At 43.6% G+C, this 22,005-nt stretch overlaps 2 protein-coding genes across 2 annotated transcripts in view; both read right to left on the bottom strand.

Annotated features, from left to right (window-relative positions):
• Positions 1-22,005, bottom strand: part of LOC137620597 (torsin-1A-like) — a 61,428-nt gene that overhangs the window by 8,895 nt on the left and 30,528 nt on the right. The window contains exons 5-6 of the mRNA XM_068350859.1: positions 19,230-19,378; positions 18,316-18,460 (exon numbers count right to left, since the gene is read on the bottom strand). Of these exons, the coding sequence (XP_068206960.1) occupies positions 18,316-18,460; positions 19,230-19,378 (294 nt within the window). The remainder of the gene's footprint in view (positions 1-18,315; positions 18,461-19,229; positions 19,379-22,005) is intronic.
• LOC137620596 (aladin-like) overlaps positions 1-22,005 on the bottom strand; it is a 144,639-nt gene that overhangs the window by 99,661 nt on the left and 22,973 nt on the right. The window lies entirely within an intron of this gene.

Here is a 22,005-nt window from a genome sequence, read left to right as displayed (position 1 = left end):
GAAGGAAAATCTAACGAAGACGATGAATGTGATGAGGACAACTAAGATGAGTATCCTGCCCAACGAGAAAAACCTGGTTTTGTTGCCAGCAAGGGCTGGTTCGAGAAATTCAAGAGGAGGTTTGGCCTTCGTTTCTTTGTATGGGGAGGCCTCCTTGGCAGACCAAGAGGCAGCTCTTTGTTACGCCGAGGACGAGTTCCCGAAATTAATTAAAGAAGGTGCCTATCTCCCGGAGCAGGTGTTCAATATGGATGAGACTGGCCTCTTCTGGAATAGGATGCCGTCCCAGACGTTCCTTTACAAGGACGAAGTAAAGAAGCCAGGGTTCAAGGCCCACAAAGATCGTGTCACTCTCCTCATGTGCGGGAATGCTGCGGGCTTCATGCTCAAGTCCGGCTTAATTTACAAGTCCATGATTCCTCCGGCTTTGAAAAACAAAAACAAAGCCTTGCTGCCCGTCTACTGAATGAGTAATAAAAAGGCATGGATAACTAAAGCCCTCACACTCGACTGGTTCATGAACTGCTTTATCCCACAGGTGAATCTGTACCTCGCGGAGAATGGGCTGCCCTTCAAGGTTCTCCTCTTGATGGACTGTGCAAGCGGACATGCAACGGATCTGCATTATGACGGGGTCCAAGTGGAGTTCCTGCCACCCAACACCACTTCCCTCATACAACCAAAGGATCAAGGGGTCATTCGGGCTTTCAAGGCCCTCTACATTCGGTCCACGATGGAGGGCCTCATCTCCTCCATCGATGAAGATGACGAGGACTTCAGCCTCAAGAGATATTGGCGGGAATACAACATTGCAACGTGCCTGGCCAACATTCAGAAAGCTCTTAATGAGATGAAACAGCAAACATTTAATGCAAGTTGGAGAAAATTGTGGCCAGACGTTGTTCATGACTATGAGGGCTTTACACAAGATGAAGTTCACCACTTCGCCGTAGATAAGGCTATGAGACTGGCACGGTTAGTAGCCAACGAAGGTTTCTCTGACATGACGACGGATGACGTCAACTCACTGATCGAGTGCCACTCGGAGCCCCTAACCGACGAGGACCTTGTCGAAATGACAAGATCAACGAGTGAGGAGGAAGAAGAGGCAGCCGAAGTCGGCGACGATGACAAAGCTGAAGAACGTGGCCTTACTTTGAACAACCTGCAAGAGCTCTGCAACAAAGGGCGCAGGAAATTGATGATAATATGGTCAGAGCCATCGAATTTAGTAACCGTATAGATGGTGTAATGGCGTTGTACAAGAGCATCTTTGCCCAGTTAAAAAAGCAACGTCAACAGCTTCCCATCACAATGTTCCTAGTGCGCCGAAAACCTTCTGCAGAAGCATCAGAAACTCCTCCTGCTGCCTCTCCGGCTTCCCACGGAGCCACTACGCCGCCTCCTGCAGTTTCTCCAGGTCAATTGGAAGCTGTCGTTGACGATCCACCGCCTCTATCAACTGACGATGAGGCGTTACCTGAGGAACAGTAAAGCTCTCATTAACCTGTGCAGTAAATCATCTTCATCTTCTTTACCTCCATCATACTGCACAGGTGTTTCATCATTATTGTTAGAGGTGAGTTACGTATCTTGTTATAAGAATAAGAGTTCTAAAAACATATGTACAGTATATACACATACACTATTTATATCGACATATGTATGTACATGTGCACTTACACTATTTATATTATTTATGTATAAATGTAAATGTACATACAGTATACGTAATGTATTAAATACTGTATTTATATTACAGTATTTATACAGTACAGTCCTTTATTTTATGTACAGTATATAATTTATATTATCAATACTTATCTACATGATTCTCTAAAGTTCTAATGATAACATATGCATTTATAGGGTTAATATACACTTATTGTTATTATATATACATGTACATGTACACAAAAAAAATGTACGTATTCCAAAAATAGGGAGGGAACCTACTTTGCGGTTTTTCACCTATCGCGGTCGGTTCTGGTCCCCATTAACCGCAATAGGTGAGGGATTACTGTATTTGATTTTATAAGAAGTTACAAGAACTGTATACACAATAAATAAGAAACATGACAAATTCTTATTTAGGGAGATTACCAAACAAGAACCGTCCTCCTCCCTCGGAAGAAAGATGGTGTAACAGGGAGCCTTATCCCTGGGACTGTCCATCCTGGATTCTGTTCTACGGTGTACTCCTCTTCATCTAAGAAGAGGAGTCAGAATCAAAAAGGAGGATGACAAGGAGAAGAACAGCGTGCACGCTTATACCTTCTCCTGGCTCTGCAAGCAGTACGGGTGAGGCCGGTGTAGCCATCGACGATAACTCTTCTAAGGGGAGAACCACAAGCATTTCTCCAACAGGAGCCACACCAGAGGCACGCTGTCACGGGGGAAGAGGTAGGCACACTTACTGACACAGGAGGGGGGGAGGACAGCTTCTGGGCTCCCTGGCACAAGGGTAAGAGCAACTGCTTCAGGGGAAGGGTTGGGAGTCACTGGGACCAAGACAGGACATGGGGAACCCTGGGAAAAGGGGTAGCACATACCTTGTGCAACCATGCTCCCCTGCCCCTACCACCTTACTTGCCATGCAGTGAGCTACCAAATCAACTTCCCATCTTCTATTGCTAAGGGGGGAACCATCAGGCTCCCTTGACACTGAGGGAACCACCACACCCTTCACCACTGATGTCATTGGGAACGCTTGTGATACAAGTAAGCACAGGGGGTGCTGGGGTGAAGTAGCTTTAGCTCCCAACTCCCTCAGGTAATGGAGGACCTACCTGAAAGAACGAAGGAAGCCACGACTTCCTTCCATGAACTCATCATCAACAGACTTCCCAACGGCCAAGGACGAGGAGTTCCAGCATCTGAAGGAACGGCAAACATTAGGGGTTTCCACACAAGCAAATCTGAAAACTTGCTTAAATAGACCCGAAGATTCCAGACGCCCACAGCATATTACCCTGGGAGTGATCCAGGGGCGACAGCAGCGGACATATCTCACCCTCCCCCCAAGAAAACAAAAGCAACAAAAGACCTTGCTGAAGCTTTCTAAGGCATTATCCAGACCAACTCTCACCAAGTCACTTCCTCCCTTCAGGGTGCAGGCCTAACACTGCACCGGAGATCAATTAACAACCAAATTTAATTTTCTGAAAAAATTAATAAAATTAATAAATTTAATAAAAGCTGTCTGCATATCCGTACACGACAGGAGCCGAAGTAGAAGAGTGGAGGCTCTCCAACTGGAGAGGGGGCAGGGTTCCTTGACCCTAAACCTCACCAGCTGGATAAGCGCTTGGTATCCAATTTTAACAACTGATTCCCAATTGCGCGCTGAAGTAATCTCCCTAATTAAAGGACGAGGGTTGTACAATGTGTAGAAACAAATATGAGTAAGGTTAATGCATTTCCAAAGCAAGACAGCAGGCTTTCCACTCTAACATGTGACTATCTTCTACCAAAGGATTCTTACCAAAAAAACTTGCCGAACAGTTCTAGTGTTCATATACAATTACAAATACCGTACTTCACGTGTCATAAGACGCTACAAGTATTAAGGCGCACCCTAAAATAAGCAAGGCAGTTTTAGAAAAAAATTGAGGATTTTAAAAAATTTCTTAGCACAAATCCCTAGTCAGCGACTCTAGCGTGATTATTGTCTTGCACCGTAACTTTTCTTATTTTGGGTAAATTGTGAAATGTTTAAGTTAATATTAATTAGCTAAATACCGATTATCCCAATTTTATTACATATTCATATAAGAAACCACTAAACCAGTCGTAGTTATCACCACAACTACACGTTTAGTCAGTGCAAGGTGTTTCAAGTGTTGTTTACATGAAAACAGCATTGCCAAATGTCCATAAAATTTTGTTAAACAGGTAAAATTCTAGTACTATTTCCAAAATTCCTCATATAGCCTATAAATTTTCACACAAAATTTAATTATTGATTAAAGAAATCTAGTTACTTTTCTGCAAATTGGTAATACTGCAATCAACAAACAGAAGTTTTTTCCCAGGTCGTATTCAGCAAACGTCTGTTTGTATTATTTCGTAACTCGAGCAACAAAGTCATTATCAATATATTGCTTTCATACAAAATATCAATAAAATATGAGAAAATAGATATATACTGCATAAACAAGTAGTATGTCAAAGTGTCGTCTGCTACGAGACCATTAATATGATATTTTCATTATAAAATAAATTTTTGAATATACTTACCCGGTGAATATATAAATAGCTGACGTCTCCGTCGGTCGACAGATTCCAAAAACTCGCGAGCGATCGCCATGAAGGATGCCAGGTGTGCCCACCAGCACCGACTATCGGCCAGATACCGCATATACTTCTCAACCAAACCAGTTTTTCTCAGTCCGTAGGGTCTCTATCGGGGAGGAAGGGAGGGCCTTTAATATTATATATTCACCGGGTAAGTATATTCAAAAATTTATTTTATAATGAAAATATCATTTTTAAATATTAAACTTAGCCGGTGAATATATAAATAGCTGATTCACACCCATGGTGGTGGGTAGAGACCAGTATTAAAACAATAAAGGCGTATATGCTCAAGAGTTTTTGACAACTATTCAAAAAACAAACTTAAGTATAGGTACCTGGTAAGGAAGCTGACTCTGATAATTACTCTGCCTCATTAGTCCGCTATCCTCACGAAGCCCAGCGATCCTCTTAGGATGCTGAAAGACTCCCAGGAGCTGCTATATCCAGGGTGACCACCCCTATAACAGGACCTCATCAATACCCTTAATCTGGGCGCTCTCAAGAAACAATATTTTGACCACCCACCAAATCAAAAAGATTGCGAAAGACTTCTTAGTCTCCGGTACAACCCAAAATAAGATTAAAAATTTCAAGAGTAGATTAAAGGGATATTGGGATTAAGGGAATGTAGTGGTAGAGCCTTCACCCACTACTGCACTCGCTGCTACGAATGGTCCCAGTGTGTAGCAGTCCTCATAAAGAGTCTGGACATCTTTCAAGTAATATGAAGCGAAAACCGACTTGCCTCTCCAGAAGGTCGCGTCCATAATACTTTTAATGGATCTATTTTGCTTAAATGCTACAGAAGTTTCTATCGCTCTAACTTCATGAGCCTTGACTTTAAGTAAATTATGATCCTTCTCACTTAAATGAGAGTGTGCCTCCCGAATCAAAAGTCTAATAAAATAAGACCACGCATTCTTAGACGTGGGCAAAGAGGGCTTTTTAACGGAGCACCATAAAGCCTCTGAACAACCTCGTCGCGGTTTAGTTCTGGATAAACAAAATTTAAGAGCTCTAACGGGGCACAGCACTCTTTCAACTTCATTCCCCACAATCTCAGAAAGACTGGGGATTTCAAATGATTTAGGCCAAGGACGAGACGGAAGTTCATTCTTGGCCAAAAAACCAAGTTGAAGAGCGCATACTACTTTATTAGCGGAGAAGCCGATGTTCTTGCTAAATGCATGTATCTCACTAACCCTTTTAGCCGAAACCAAGCTCACCAAAAAGTGTCTTGAGGGTAAGATCCTTCAGGGAGGCTGAATTTAATGGTTCAAACCTGTCTGACATAAGGAACTGTAGGACCACGTCCAAGTTCCAAGCAGGAGTCGAAATATGATGCTCCTTGGAAGTCTCGAAAGACTTAAGCAGGTCTTGGAGATCTTTGTTATTAGAAAGATCCAAACCCTTATGCCTGAAAACAGAAGCTAACATGCTTCTGTAGCCTTTAATGGTGGATGCAGAGAGGGAGCGACCGTTTCTCAGATAAAGCAGAAAATCCGCAATCTGCGCTACAGAGGCACTTGGAAGAGGAAATAGAGGAGGACTTGCACCAGTCTCTAAATACCTCCCATTTCGACTGATAGATACTGATGGTAGAGGATTTCTAGCCCTCGCAATCGCTCTAGCTGCCTCCTTCGAAAACCCTCGAGCTCAAGAGAGTCTTTCGATAGTCTGAAGGCAGTTAGACGAAGCGTGGGGAGGCTTTGATGAAATCTCTTTACGTGAGGCTGTCGCAAGAGATCCATCCGTAACGGCAGACTTCTTGGAACGTCTACCAGCCATAGAAGTACCTCTGTGAACCACTCTCTCGTGGGCCAGAGTGGAGCAACTAATGTCAACCTGGTCCCTTCGTAAGAGGTGAACTTCTGCAGCACCTTGTTTAGGATCTTGAAAGATGGAAAGGCATAAACGTCCAGGTGAGACCAGTCCAGCAGGAAAGCGTCTATGTGGGCTGCCTCTGGATCTGGAACTGGAAAGCAGTAAGTCGAGAGCCTCTTTGTCAGTGAAGTCGCAAAAAGATCTATGGTGGGTTGACCCCATGTCATCCATAGCTTCTCGCACACAGTCTTATGCAACGTCCACTCCATGGAGATGACTTGTCCTCTTTTGCTGAGGCAGTCCGCCAAGACATTCATTTTTCCTTGCACAAATCTTGCCAAAGGAGAGATGTTACTTGCCTTAAATGGAGTTCCTTCTGATCCGTGGACCAAAGACCCGAGCATTCCAGACTGTCCAGTGGAGCTCCCTAACCCAAATCCGATGCATCTGAATACAACACATGGTTTGGGTTCTTGATCGCAAGAGAAAGACCTTCTCAAAGTCTGATGTTGCTGTCCCACCAAGTTAGACATGTCTAGACTGAGTTGGAGATTGGGAAAGAGATACTCTCTAAGCCCTTCTCCTTGTTCCAATGGTTTAGGTGAAATTGGAGAGGGCAAAGGTTGAGTCTCCCCAGAGAGATAAACTACTCCAGCGATGAAAGAGTTCCCACGAGGCTCGTTCAAACTCTTACAAAGCAACTGTTTTTCTCTTGCAAGTGAAGGACTTTTAACAGAGCTTGTTCCATTCTTGTGGGAGACGAAAAGGCCCGAAAAATCCAACACTGTATCTCCATTCCCAAATAAAGAATAGTCTGGGATGGAGTAATGTAAGTTACGACTTCTCTACGTTCACTATGAGACCTAGCTCCTTGGTTAGGTCTAATGTCCATTAGAGGCTCTCCAGACAGCGATTTAATGACGACGCCCTGATTAGCCAGTCGTCAAAATAAAGGGAGGCTCTGAATCCTCAAAAAATGTAGAAAGCTTGCTACATTTTGCAAGGGCCTTGTAAAAACAAGAGGAGCAGGAATGAGGCCGAAGCACAGTGCTCGAAATTGGTACATTACTTTCCCGTCCACAAACCTCAGATGTTGTTGAAAGTTTGGATGAATCGGGATGTAGAAGTATGCATCCTGAAGGTCGAGAGAGACCATCCAGTCGCCTTCCCTTACTGCTGCCAAGACAGATTTGGTAGTTTTCATCGTGAACTTTGTCTTGACAATGAACACATTGAGCGCACTTACATCTTAAGTACTCCTGCAGTGAACATGGCTGCCAGATCATTGGAGCCATCCCTGATAGCCTTGTTCCTGCAGTGAACGTGGCTGCCAGATCATTGGAGCCATCCCTGATAGCCTTGTTCATGCATGACATAATTGTACAGCAATACATTGACAACTGGAGAGACCTTCTTACTTAAGGCTCCCAGTGACCAATCCAACAAATAAAAAATTTCAAACGCTCGAAAAAACTCCTAACAGGAGATGGTCTAGCTCTGAAGCAGACCATAAAATCTTGGAGCGTCTCATGGCTAGACGACGAGGAGAGTCCACTAGGCTTAAGAAGTCTCCCTGGGCAGAGGCAGGTACTCCCAAGCCGAGAACTTCTCCTCGAGCTTCTCCTGTGTCACACCAGACGCCCGAGCGAGAAGCTAATTAAGAAGGAGGAAAAGCAAAAGCAGACTTTCCTAAACTTCTCCTGGATTCCAACCAGTCTCCCAGTAAGAGCATGGCCCTCTTGGAAGAACAAAAGAGAACTGACTTCGTAAATGTAGGAGACGAAGAAAGTCATGCCAAGAGTAAACTCAGACGGCGGAGCAACCGTTACAAATCGAGTAGGACCAAATTTCACTAAAGAAATTCATAATTAAAAAACAAGGGATTGTTGGACCACCCTAGGTTACTCCTCTTCTGAAAGACTCCCCAAAGGTGCATTAGTTGAAAGGGGGTCATCAACTTCTTCAGAAGGCACATCATCTGATAAATCTAAAGTCTTGCGAGAAGGAGATTTATATTCAGAATGACATGAAGGAAAAGCCTGACACCTTGTATATGAACAGAAGTTAAAGTTGGAGGGTCGATGTCACGTTGTGACTGCAGAGAATGTTATTCTACTACACGTCGTGACAGAAGTAACTGACATTCAAACGTCCCGTAGTAACAGCGGTGACTGCTGTTCGATGCTATATCGTGACTACGATGACTGACCCTCGACGTCACGTCATGTCTACGGTGTCTACCGCTCAACGTCACGTCGTGTCTGCGGTGTCTGCAGCTCAATGTCACGCTGTGACTGCGGTGGCTGACGTTCAAAGCGATCAAAGTTACATCGAGATTTATGCTCCGCATCTCGTTAAACAGCAAAGCTGTCACTAGGGATAACGTCAGCGTGGCGTAACAAAGCTCGTCTAGAAGGTTGAAGACCCGAATCACGTATCCCAGAACCGTGACATACAAAAAGCAAAGGATCCTTTCGCACAGGAACAGGATCGAAAGCTTCTATTAAAGAAGAAAGCTTTAACAGCATATCTTGCAAAATACTTAACTTCAGATCAACCTGTGACTGCGGTGGCTGACGTTCAAACGTCACGTAGTAACAGCGGTGACTGCTGATCGATGCTATATCGTGACTACGGTGACTGACACTCGACGTCATGTTGTGTCTACGGTGTCTACCGCTCAACGTCACGTCGAGTCTGTGGCAGAAACGTCTGTACATGAACGTCATCGCTATGAACGGGACTCTTATGATGACTACAGCTAAGACGTTGCACTTGTTCTGAAGGAACTAATAAACGTTTCAAACGTCTCGAAACTTTACGCCCAGGCTTTTAAAGAGACGAATCATCGGAAGACGAGGAGAAACTTCGTCTCTCCTGTCTTATGGCAAGGACGTGCTTGACGAGCAACGTCTAATACCTTTGAGGGAACGTCTGTTCGTTGGTTTACACTCCTCACTCCCTTAGGTCCTACGACATTCCTTCTCCCTGGTGCAGGGGAGCCTGAAAGAGGTCTCGGACTAGGCAAGTGACAAGCACGAACAAACGAACCCTCCGCAACACAGAACATGTTTTTTTTTGCACTTACTTCACTGATATCATATTTTTTAATAATTTCACGTTAGAAATGAATAAAACTGATTTCTACCTAAAGCACGCAATTCTCCCTTAAATCAAAAGGTTAGAATTGCGAAATGAGTCGTATAATGTAAGCACATTAGTACAAAATGAAACAGACATGCAAAAATCAATAAACATATACATATATATCGAATAAAACGGAAAAATATAAAGTTAAAAAGATCAGTAACTGGGGATGAGACTAAACACTAGTTCACTAAGGACTACGTTTTCAATCTCTCACCGTACAGTGCCTTGGGACGAGAATAAAGACTAAAACGTTTTATCCTCTCTCCCCGTACAGAGACTTGGGACGAGAGTAAAAAACTGAAGCGAGAACAACGTTACTCGCTCCCAAACTCCTTGTACAGAGACTTGGGACGAGAATAAAGATCGGATCGTTCTCTCTTTCTCTCTCTCTCTCTCTCTCTCTCTCTCTCTCTCTCTTGTCACTCACAAGAGAATGGCCCACTCACCCTTCGTCAATAACAGGTTATTTGACTAAAGGAAAAAACTGAAAGGACTCAGAAACTGAAAATTAACATGTTCCTTTAAATTAGTATCTAAAAAACTTCAGTTTGAAAGAAGAATGAACAAAACGTCAAAATCGATTTACTCTTTCTGCAAAGTGAAACCGTGATTCTCTCTTTCTCTATCGTAACGATAGAGCACAAACTGTGAAGCATAAATAAACCAAACGTTAGTTCATCTTTGAAAAACAGCACGAAGACTATTCAAAGAAAAAATTTCTTAAAATATTTTCTAAAAATATTCATCTCATCACTCTTACTGTTTTAATCTAAACAAAAATAAATGTTGAATGGGCTCAACGTTGTTTAACTTCGTTTTCCAAGTTAGGACCGCCTACAAAGAATAGGTAAATGCCGCATATAAACAAAAACATAAAATTTATTTTGATGTTTAGTATAAATGAAAAGCTAATCGAAGAGGCCTAATAAAGGCGGGTGAGATATAAAATATATAGAGGTAAATCTATAAATATCAACAATAATTTGTAAAGTGATAAAATAATTACTAAAAGCCTTTAACACACTTCCGTACACTGAGGGAAGGGTCGACCATCTTTCCTCTATGGAAAAACCAGAGCGAGATTAAAAAAGTAAGGGCAAAAACTTTTCCTCTCCTTTCAAAAGCATTTCTTTTGAAGATAGTATAGAATAATCCAACACGGCGAAAGCAATAAGACCAAAACCAAGTACTTCACCAATCGGTAGAAAACTCGAGGTCAAGCGCGAGCGGAATCAGTGTTCTCTTCAACACCGACAGAGAAAAACTGGTTTGGTTGAGAAGTATATGCGGTATCTGGCCGATAGTCGGTGCTGGTGGGCACACCCGGCATCCTTCATGGCGATCGCTCGCGAGTTTTTGGAATCTGTCGACCGACGGAGACGTCAGCCATTTATATATTCACTGGCTAAGTTTAATATTTAAAATGGCATGTTTGCTTGTAGAAGGGGGTTAGAGAGTCATCAGCTGATTACAAAAAGAAAAAAAAATTGCTACTGTACTTCATTAAAGGAAGTGCAATAAAAAAATAAATGAATTTATTGCATATGAAAGATAATTATAGGTTTACATTATATCTCTCGTCAGTTTGAGTGCTTGTATGTCAATAGTTGGGTGGTTGAAGGGTGTCAAACTCCCCTATACAACTTTTTCTCAAGTGTTAAGACGCAGGGTGATTTTGGGGGGCATTTTTCGTGAAAAATGTTATTTTTATTAGTAAAATAAATTTTTGAATATACTTACCCGATAATCATGTAGCTGTCAACTCCGTTGCCCGACAGAATTCTACGGGAGGGATACGCCAGCTATCACTATACTAGAAGGGGGTGTACTCACCAGCGCCACCTGTGGCCAGGTACTACAGTACTTCTTGTTGACACCTCCTCAATTTTTCCTCGGTCCACTGGTTCTCTATGGGGAGGAAGGGAGGGTCAATTAAATCATGATTATCGGGTAAGTATATTCAAAAATTTATTTTACTAATAAAAATAACATTTTTCAATATTAAACTTACCCGATAATCATGTAGCTGATTCACACCCAGGGGGGTGGGTGAAAACCAGTGTACAAGACTAAAGGATAGCTAAGTATCCCGTATTTCATATAATCAGTTATCTCAAAATAACAATGCAATAATAAGTACCTGGTAAGGAAGTCGACTTGAACCGTTACTCTGCCTTTATTAAGTTCGTCTTCCTTACTGAGCGCAGCGTTCCTCTTAGGAGGCTGAATCAACTCTAAGGTGCTAAAGTATATAGGGCTGCAACCCCTACTAAAGGACCTCTACACAACCTCTAACCCAGGCGCTTCTCAAGAATGAATTGACCACCCGCCAAATCAAAAGGATGCGGAAGGCTTCTTAGCCTACCGTAACAACCATAAAAACAACAATAAAAGCATTCAAGAGAAAGGTTAAAAAAGGTTATGGGATTAAGGGAATGTAGTGGCTGAGCCCTCACCTACTACTGCACTCGCTGCTACGAATGGTCCCAGGGTGTAGCAGTTCTCGTAAAGAGACTGGATATCTTTAAGATAAAATGATGCAAACACTGACTTGCTCCTCCAATAAGTTGCATCCATTATGCTCTGCAGAGAACGGTTTTTATTAAAGGCCATCGAAGTAGCTACGGCTCTCACTTCGTGGGTCCTTACCTTCAGCAAAGCAAGGTCTTCCTCCTTCAAGTGAGAATGGGCTTCTCTAATCAGAAGCCTTATATAATACGAAACCCCGTTTTTGGACATGGGCCTCGAAGGTTTCTTGATTGCACACCATAAGGCTTCTGACTGTCCTCGAATAGGTTTTGACCTATTAAGATAATATTTCAGAGCTCTGACAGGGCAAAGAACTCTTTCTAGCTCGTTACCTACCATGTTGGAGAGGCTAGGAATTTCAAACGATCTAGGCCAAGGACGTGAAGGAAGTTCATTCTTAGCTAAGAATCCGAGCTGTAAAGAACATGTTGCAGATTCGGATGTGAACCCAATGTTCTTGCTGAAGGCATGAACCTCACTGACTCTTTTAGCTGTTGCAAGGCAGACGAGAAAAAGAGTCTTGAGGGTAAGGTCCTTGAAGGAAGCTGACTGGAGAGGTTCGAACCTAGGTGACATAAGGAACCTTAAGACTACGTCTAGATTCCAGCCTGGAGTGGGTAGACGACGTTCTTTAGAAGTCTCAAAAGACTTAAGGATGTCTTGAAGGTCCTTGTTGGAAGAAAGGTCCAAACCTCTGTGGCGGAGAACTGAAGCCAACATACTCCTGTACCCTTTAATCGTAGGAGCTGAAAGGGATCTCTCATTCCTTAGATGTAATAGGAAGTCAGCTATTTGGGTTACAGAGGTATTGGTAGAGGAAACTGCATTGGCTCTACACCAGCTCCGGAAGACTTCCCACTTGGATTGGTAGACTCTACGAGTGGATACCCTCCTTGCTCTGGCAATCGCACTGGCTGCCTCCTTCGAAAAGCCTCTAGCTCTAGCGAATCTTTCGACAGTCTGAAGGCAGTCAGCCGAAGAGCGTGGAGGTTTGGGTGCAACCTGTCTACGTGAGGTTGACGTAGAAGGTCCACTCTTAGAGGGAGAGTCCTGGGGACGTCGACCAGCCATTGTAGTACCTCTGTGAACCATTCTCTTGCAGGCCAAAGGGGAGCAACCAGCGTCAGCCGTGTCCCTTCGTGCGAGATGAACTTCTGAAGGACTTTGTTTATGATCTTGAACGGTGGGAATGCGTAAAGGTCGAGATGGGACCAATTCAGCAGAAAAGCATCCATATGAACTGCTGCTGGGTCTGGAACTGGGGAACAGTACAAAGGAAGTCTCTTGGTCATGGAGGTGGCAAAAAGATCTATTGTCGGCTGACCCCACAAGGTCCAAAGTCTGTTGCACACGCTCTTGTGGAGGGTCCATTCCGTGGGGATGACCTGATCCCTTCTGCTTAGGCGATCTGCTGAGACGTTCATGTTGCCCTGAATGAACCTCGTAACTAGGGTGAGGTTTAGACTTCTTGACCAAATGAGGAGGTCCCTTGCTATCTCGTATAGGCTCCTCGAATGGGTCCCTCCTTGCTTGGAGATGTAAGCCAAGGCTGTGGTGTTGTCGGAGTTCACCTCCATCACCTTGCCTAGCAGGAGGGACTTGAAGTTCAATAGGGCTAAATGAACTGCTAGTAGCTCCTTGCAGTTGATGTGGAGCGTTTCCTGTTCCTCGTTCCACGTTCCCGAGCACTCCTGTCAGTTCAAGGTCGCGCCCCAGCCCGAGTCCGATGCATCCGAGAAGAGATGAAGATTGGGGGTCTGAATCGCCAACGATAGGCCCTCCCTGAGAAGGAGATTGGTCTTCCACCACAAGAGAGTGGTCTTCATCTCTTTGGTGACCGGGATAGAGACTGCTTCGAGCGTCAAACCCTTGTCCCAATGAGCTGCTAGATGGAATTGGAGAGGGCGGAGGTGGAGTCTCCCTAGCTCGACGAACAGGGCCAACGATGAAAGGGTCCCTGTGAGACTCATCCACTGTCTCACCGAGCAACTGCTCCTCTTCAGCATGCTCAGGATGCAATCTAGGGCTTGGCTTATCCTTGGGGCCGATGGAAAAGCCCGAAAATCCTGACTCCGAATCTCCATTCCCAGGTACACAATGGATTGGGAGGGAATGAGCTGGGACTTTTCTAAATTGACTAACAGACCCAGTTCTTTGATCAAGTCCAAAGTCCAGTTGAGACTCTCCAGACAGCGACGACTCGTGGAGGCTCTCAACAGCCAGTCGTCTAAATAAAGGGAGGCTCTGATGTCCGATAAGTGGAGGAATTTTGCAATATTCCTCATCAGATGCGTAAACACCATAGGAGCTGTGCTTAGGCCAAAACACAGGGCTTGGAATTGGTAGACAACCTTTCCAAAAACGAATCTCAGGAAAGGTTGGGAGTCTGGATGAATAGGAACGTGAAAGTAAGCATCTTTCAGATCCAACGAGACCATCCAGTCCTCCTGCCTGACCGCTGCTAGGACCGACTTCGTCGTCTCCATAGTGAACGTCTGCTTGGTGACATAAGCATTGAGCGCGCTGATGTCCAGCACCGGTCTCCAACCTCCTGTCTTCTTGGCCACCAGAAAGAGACGGTTGTAGAAGCCCGGGGATTGATGGTCCCGGACTATAACCACTGCCTTCTTCTGTAACAGGAGCGACACCTCCTGGTGCAACGCTAGCCTCTTGTCCTTTTCCTTGTAGTTGGGAGAGAGGTTGATGGGAGAAGTGGTCAGAGGGGGTTTGCGGCAGAATGGTATCCTGTAACCCTCCCTCAGCCAACTGACAGACTGGGCGTCTGCACCTCTCTTTTCCCAGGCTTGCCAGAAGATCTTGAGTCTGGCTCCTACTGCTGTCTGGAGAGGAGGAGAGTCAGTGTTTGCCTTTTGAAGTCTTAGAACCTTTCCTAGACTTGCTCCTGGAAGAGTCTGGACGGGAGCTTCCTCGGCTGGGGGCTCTACCACGAAAGGGCGGAATAAACCTCGTAGCAGGAGTATCAGCCACTGGGGTGCGATAAGTCCTGGGGACTGAGGGAGCAACCTTAGTCTTACGAGCTGACGAGGCCACAAGATCATGGGTGTCCTTTTGAATCAGGGCCGCAGACAAGTCCTTAACAAGCTCTTCGGGAAACAAGAACTTAGAGAGCGGAGCGAAAAGGAGTTGAGACCTTTGACAAGGTGTGATGCTGGAAGAAAGGAAGGTACAAAGCTGCTCCCTTTTCTTAAGCACTCCTGACACAAACATTGAAGCAAGCTCGCCAGATCCATCCCTAATAGCTTTATCCATGCAGGACATTAAGAGCATGGCTGAGTCCTTGTCCGCAGGGGAGGTCTTCTTGCTAAGGGCCCCCAGGCACCAGTCTAGGAAATTGAACATCTCAAAGGCTCGAAATACACCCTTTAGGAAGTGATCTAGATCGGAGAAGGTCCAGCAAACCTTAGAGCGCCTCATTGCTGTTCTACGAGGAGAGTCTACCAAACTTGAGAAGTCAGCCTGGGCAGAGGCAGGTACTCCCAAGCCTGGTTCCTCTCCTGTGGCATACCAAACGCCCGCTTTAGAAGTGAGCTTAGTCGGTGGGAACATAAAGGAAGTCTTTCCTAGTTGCTGCTTAGACTGCAACCACTCCCCTAAAATTTTTAGAGCTCTCTTAGAGGACCTTGCAAAGACGAGCTTAGTATAAGTTGACTTGGCTGGCTGCATGCCCAGCGAAAACTCAGATGGCGGAGAGCGGGGGGTAGCAGAGACAAAATGGTCTGGGTATACCTCTCTGAAAAGAGCCAGGACCTTACGAAAGTCAATAGGAGGAGGAGAAGACTTGGATTCTTCCACGTCTGATGAGGGATCCAGGTGTGCAGCCTCATCATCAGAAACCTCATCACCAGAGTGTAGCGAAGTGAGAGGTAAGGTATGCTGAACAGCAGAATCTGCACGAGCGGGAGCAAAAACGCTTGTGGTTTCATCCTCAAGTCTCTGTTGCTGAGGCAAAACCTGAGGTTCAGGCTGCAAAGGCTGGTCAAAAGGAGTATCAGAAGGTAGGCGCATGGGTTGAGGAGGCTGACTCCTGGCATGAGTGTCTTGACTCAAGAGTTGCGCTTGCTGTAAGGTTAGCGGATGCGCAGTAGCAGGTTCCTGAGGAACGAGTTGAGGTTCCTGAGGTGTGAGCTGCGAGAGTTGAGGTAGTGGCTGCGCAGAACGCAGTTCTTGTCTCGCGAGTTGAGGTTCCTGAGGCGCAAGGCTAAGGTGTTGAGGCTCTCGCCTTGAGGAGGGTTGAGGTCGCTGCAGCGAGAGCTGAGGTGTCTGCCTCATGGATGGGAGAGGTTGTTGTACCTCAAGAGAGTGTTGCCTCACTGGTGGAACCGCAAGTGGAAGCGGAGGAAGTAAGGTATAAGCTTCCTGTTCCCATTGCTGAGGTTGCCTTAAGGAAGGCGGAGGTAGCTGCACACCGCTGGAAACTGGCAACTCAGTACGTGGTAAGGTATCCTGAGGAGCCTCAACATCGTACGCCTGGCAGACAGGACTGCGGTTAGGCGGAGCGATCGCAGGAGGAGGTGTAACCTTCTCAGCCTGACACTCACGCATTAAGACCGCAAGTTGTGACTGCATGGACTGCAGTAGAGTCAACTTGGGGTCGGCAGACACTAAGGTCTGCTGAGGCAAAGCCTTAACAGAAGAGATCTGTTGCGGCAGCACCTTACTCCTCTTAGGAGGTGTGCAGTCAACTGATGACTGCGGCGAGTCAGAGCTGATCCAATGACTGCAGCCAGGTTGTAGAGCTCTTGAGGTCTGGACTTTGCGTTTGAGAGGTCTTGAGACCTAAGTCCAACGTTTTCTCCCTGACAATTCTTCAGCAGACGAGTAAAAGACGGGCTCAATCGTCTGCGGGTGGGAGTGACGGTCTCTGGAAGACACGCCCGCAACCACCGAGGATACTTCTGTGCGCCGATCAAGGCCTGCCGAACCCTTTTGCCCTTCGACATTGCTTCTCCTCTGGGCTTGGGAGCTTGCAAGAGGTCCCGGACTGGGAGGACGACTGGCACGCACAGAAGTACCCTCACGCACCACACTGACACTGACACTAGCACTTGGCACTGCACTGACACTAGCACTTGTCACAGCACTGGCACTATTACCACCCACTGCACTCTTGACCTTAAGTTCCTTGACTTCGGCCATAAGAGACTTATGATCACTAACCACCGATTCCACTTTGTCACCTAAAGCCTGAATGGCACGCAAAACAACAGACATATCAGGTTGAGGGCAAATAGTAGGTTCGGGGGTAGCCACTACAGGGGGAGGAAAAGGTAGGGGATCATGAGGTGAGGAAAAAAGTGAAGAGCGAGAAGAACTCCTCCTAACTCTCTCTCTCTCTAACTTGGTTGAATATTTAAGAAATCGGACAAATTCAAGTTCCGAAAGTCCGGCGCATTCCTCACATCGATCTTCCAACTGACAGGGTCTTTCCCTACAGTCAGAACAAGCGGTGTGAGGATCTACCGAGGCCTTCGGAACACGCCTATTACAAGACCTACATCGTCTATGGGGTGGGGCTTGTGAAATGTCAGACATCTTGAATCAAAGAGTTAGCCAAGTGGGGATTCCAAATCAAGCAAAAAGATCGTTAACCATTAATCAGAACTAAATAATAGCTATCTAAGCTAATATAGAAGTTTTCCAGTAAAGCGACAGCCGAAATCTGAGAGAAATACTTCACCAAAAGCCGTGAAAATACTCCAAGATCATAAGCGTATCCCAGAACGTCTTGCCGGAAGCACGACAGAGGAAAAATTGAGGAGGTGTCAACAAGAAGTACTGTAGTACCTGGCCACAGGTGGCGCTGGTGAGTACACCCCCTTCTAGTATAGTGATAGCTGGCGTATCCCTCCCGTAGAATTCTGTCGGGCAACGGAGTTGACAGCTACATGATTATCGGGTAAGTTTAATATTGAAAAAAGGTGCGTCTTATGAAACGGAAAATACGGTACTCTCATTTAACCCTCTTGTTTATTTGAATCTGGAATCACCTTTTCTTTTTTGGTGATGATTTAATATGATTTTTGGAATTTTGGCCAGACCCAGTGCTAGTACAGGGAAGGTCATTCAGTGCTAATGTGAAACTGGGAGGTTAAATTAAAGGTTCAACATGGGTGCAGCTAGGGGTCAAATGGCACACCACAGAGGTAATTGACTCCCCAAATGGCACATCACAGACACTTGATTCCTAAAATGGCACACCATAGATAGATGACTCCCAAATGGAACACCATACAGATTGTTGACTCCCAAACCTTTAATACTTTGGAACTTAAACATAGTATACAACACCATGAGTAGTGATAGTGCTTTCCTTGTAATCTGCACAAATTAAGACAGACTTTTTAAACAAAAAATAAGATCATGAAAGAAAAATAAATTTAGCACATTTGACTATGTTTACAATAGATACCAATCAAAACAATAATAAAACCAAGGATGAGCTACAACTTTACCAAAATACTTGAACACTATTTAAAACCTTATAACACTTACTTAATGAATTCCTTGCTTCCTTTATGACCTCGTCGCTGAACCTCATCCCGAATACAAAATTCAACATGACGCCGTTCCAAGGGAAGAAAGGGAACATAGTAGTCTACTAGACTGTGTTGTATCAGTTCACTCTTATGTAATCCACCTATGGGGGAAAATCAGGAATTTCATTCTAAACTTATTCTTTTACCTTTTATGAAATTATTCTAATACAAATATCCTTTTGCAGTGTCATGAACTTGCTGTGGTTTAAAGTATGTGGTAGGCATTTCTGTCTCATAAGGAACTTTCTCCTCTATCTTTGAAAAGAACAACTGGGGAGCAAAAATTTTAAAATTAAAATTTTCTTATTTTCCATTGCTATTCAAGTCTGAGTCCTTTGAAATAGAGAATATCTTTAGCAGCATGAAACAGCTGCTGAATTTTTTAACGATGTAATTAACATGAGTTGGTATCACAGTCAAGTAGTGACGCCCACTTCCTTGTCAAAGACTCTTCACTTTATACCTTCAGCTCTGGACTGAGAAGGATGGTCAAGATTAGATGTTTAGCTATTGAAGACTTACGTTTGCACAGCTATGAAAAATTCAAATTACTTTTGAATATTTTATTTGTTCTTACCCCAAAACAAACATTTCGACCTTCAAAACAGACTCAATTACTGGTGGGAAGAAATCCCTATAGAACCAAATTAGTTGGTTCTTTTTCTTTACTGGAATATGTTAGTTTCCCTAGTCCCGTACGGGAGTGAGGATGACTCTCGCAACTCCCTATTAGCCCATCATACAGACTGATAATTCCATTATGAATATATGTACTGTATTTACTAATTTCATAAATACATTTTTTATGTAATGTAATGTTACAATTAAACATGAAATAACATAAATCCTAAAAGCACCTCAACAACATACCTTGTTCATTAAATGCACCTCGTTCAACTAGATGTTCCATATCCGACATTGTGATGTCCTCTCTATTCTTTCCACTTCGCCACACTTGTAACATAAACCTGGTAATCTCAGGACCACCCGTGTTACTTAAGAATATAAAGATTGACTTTCTGTAAATTAAAGAAATATGTTTTGATAAAAATAATTGAAACTAAAAATGATAATTGCTATTCTAATAATAATTATTTCTTTTTCCTAAAGTAATTTGTATATTGCACCGTGATACAAACGTAAACCTTCTAAAATATAGAATGAAATATGGAATGTCTTCAGCAGATCTGGAATGGCCATTGAAATTGTTAATAAGGTAGTTAACGACAGGTGGTGATTGTAGCAGAATAACCCAGCCAACTTTCCTGTCAAAAACTTCCTTTGAGACCTTCAATTTAGGACTGAAAGGGGAGATTTGACTTTAAAGAAATCGGGTTTTTATAGCTAAGAAAAAATCACAAATTTCAAAAGTAAACTGTATTTTTCTGAACTATACAAACCTGAGTTCTCTAATAGGAGTATAAATTTAGTGAAGCTGGCTGGATCAGCCTTTGTAATCTAATGAGGTAGTTATAACAACCCAAAGGTGGTGCACGGAAAGTGCCACCCACCTGTCAGTCAGTAATCTAGAACTTTTGACCTTTGGGCCTGGTACTTAAGGGGCAGTTGAGGTGGGTTTGTATAGTTAGGAAAAATGCAAATTACTTTTAAAATTTTTTATTTGTTCCTATACGTATACAGACTGTCGTCGTTTAATGAGAATTATCCTTGGGAGGGAGGAAGTCAAAACGAACCAAATTTCTGGTTGGTTTAACTTTCCACGGAATTGTCAGAGTACCTTATCCTGTACAGAAGCTAAGGTGATGACTCTACCAACCTCCTAACAGTGTGTATTTTCTTTAATATAATGCTGCAGGCATTATATTAGGCCCGTACCAAGAATAAATGGTACTCGGTCACAGGAGAATCTTATCCTCATATAGGATATGTTGTAGGAATGTATCCGTAGCTATTATAATAAGAAGTATGGAAGAATGGGGAAAATACTGTTTGTAAAGAAATGTTACTTGGTTATGAAGTTCATCTGCATCTGATGTCTGGTCCAGCTGATAGTGGCTACAGCTGGGGGAAGAAAGAATAGTAGAAGTACTGTATTCTATTTTTCATCCTAGGTTGAAGTTGCACCACTATCTTAGACAAAATGCTTCTTGTCCCATGAGGGAGTTTGGCTGGCTACACAAACTTGAGCAGCCACCACAGGACCAAGGGTAAAGGTACCAAAGGATTTATGGATATAATCTCATAGTTGGTGGGAGGTATAGGTTGTCCGGTGTTACTAGACTCCTGCTTTTAATACCCAAGCAACCGACAGATTATTTTTTAAAGCTAATGGGGAGGCATTACCTCTGGCTATGTGAGCCCTTACTTGAGCTGGACCTTCATCATCGCTGGTTGAGGGACAGTCGCCTCTTATGGTCTCATGAAACCAGAAAGAAACGTGTACTTGGATATCTTTCTCTTTGTCCTTCCGTTGTTAAGAAAAGTCTTTGGTACTCAGCCATGAAGTGTCAACTTCTTAAGATAGGACTGTGGAGCCCTGAATGGACAGCAAAACCACTCATTCTGATCGACTCAGGAAGCCTCCTGAAGAGAATGAGATAAAGCACTTGAACCTACAGTAGTATCGTGGGAAGCTGAAATTTGGGTCTTGGTCACAAACTCAGGAACTTGAGTAAAGAAGACTAGACTGAAGGACTAATGACATGGAAGAGCTTTTGGTCTTTAGTGTTAGAACTTTGGTTGATAACCTTCTCAAAGGCTTGAATATGGCACCGATTAGAGACTTGAGAACACAGGTCACATCCCACTCCGGGGGCATGAGGTCCTGGGGTGGGTAAGACTGCTTGAAGCTCCTCATAAGCTTAACCAATTCCCATGAGGAGGAGAGGTCTATGTCCTTCCTTCGCAAGACTGTACAGGTAGTCATCAACTTACGACTGTTCAACTTTACGACCCTCTTGTATAAAAATTAGCTGATTTATCTTAATATTTTCTTCTATTGATAATATACGGTATCAATTTTCAGTAAAAAATGCATTAAGAAAAATTGTGATATCTGTCTAGTTCATATATGTCTGCTGACGTCACATTTTCGGCAGAAAGCAAGCAGGCAATAGGTGATTTCCTTCCAATAGGCTAACGACTAGTATTGGTATTCCTATTACCGAAATATCAAGTAACAATACAAAGTATTTCGTGGGGCTGCATCGGATGTCATGAGTACTACTTAACATAAATCTGACTCTACGCTAGTATTATTTCATATCTGATAATAGATCGATATTTATCTAATGAAAATACACTAACAGGGTAAATATTTTCCTAGATTTTCTTTTACATTATAAAAATTAAATACTTGGTAAGTTTGTATTTATGTTTATTTCTTACAAGAAAAAAGAAAATGGTTTTATATATTTTGAAAGTCACTCTTTGATTTCACATACAGTATGTCCTGTGATGTCCTATTTCTGGCGGAAGGCGAGTGGCAGATTGAGTGATTTCCTTTCGGTGCATTACCTAGTAATCTTTTTATTCACATAATCAAAACATGATACAAAGAATTTCTAAATAAATAATGTATAAAAAGAAATATGAAGCTATAATAGTGAATTAAAAATCAAAATACGTGGAGAGAGAGAGAGAGAGAGAGAGAGAGAGAGAGAGAGAGAGAGAGAGAGAGAGAGAG

The sequence above is a fragment of the Palaemon carinicauda genome, chromosome 27 (assembly GCF_036898095.1).
Source record: "Palaemon carinicauda isolate YSFRI2023 chromosome 27, ASM3689809v2, whole genome shotgun sequence".
Lineage (NCBI taxonomy): Eukaryota > Metazoa > Arthropoda > Malacostraca > Decapoda > Palaemonidae > Palaemon > Palaemon carinicauda.
The sequence above is the reverse complement of the archived record's forward strand: the minus strand, read 5'-3'. Positions and strand labels throughout refer to the sequence as shown.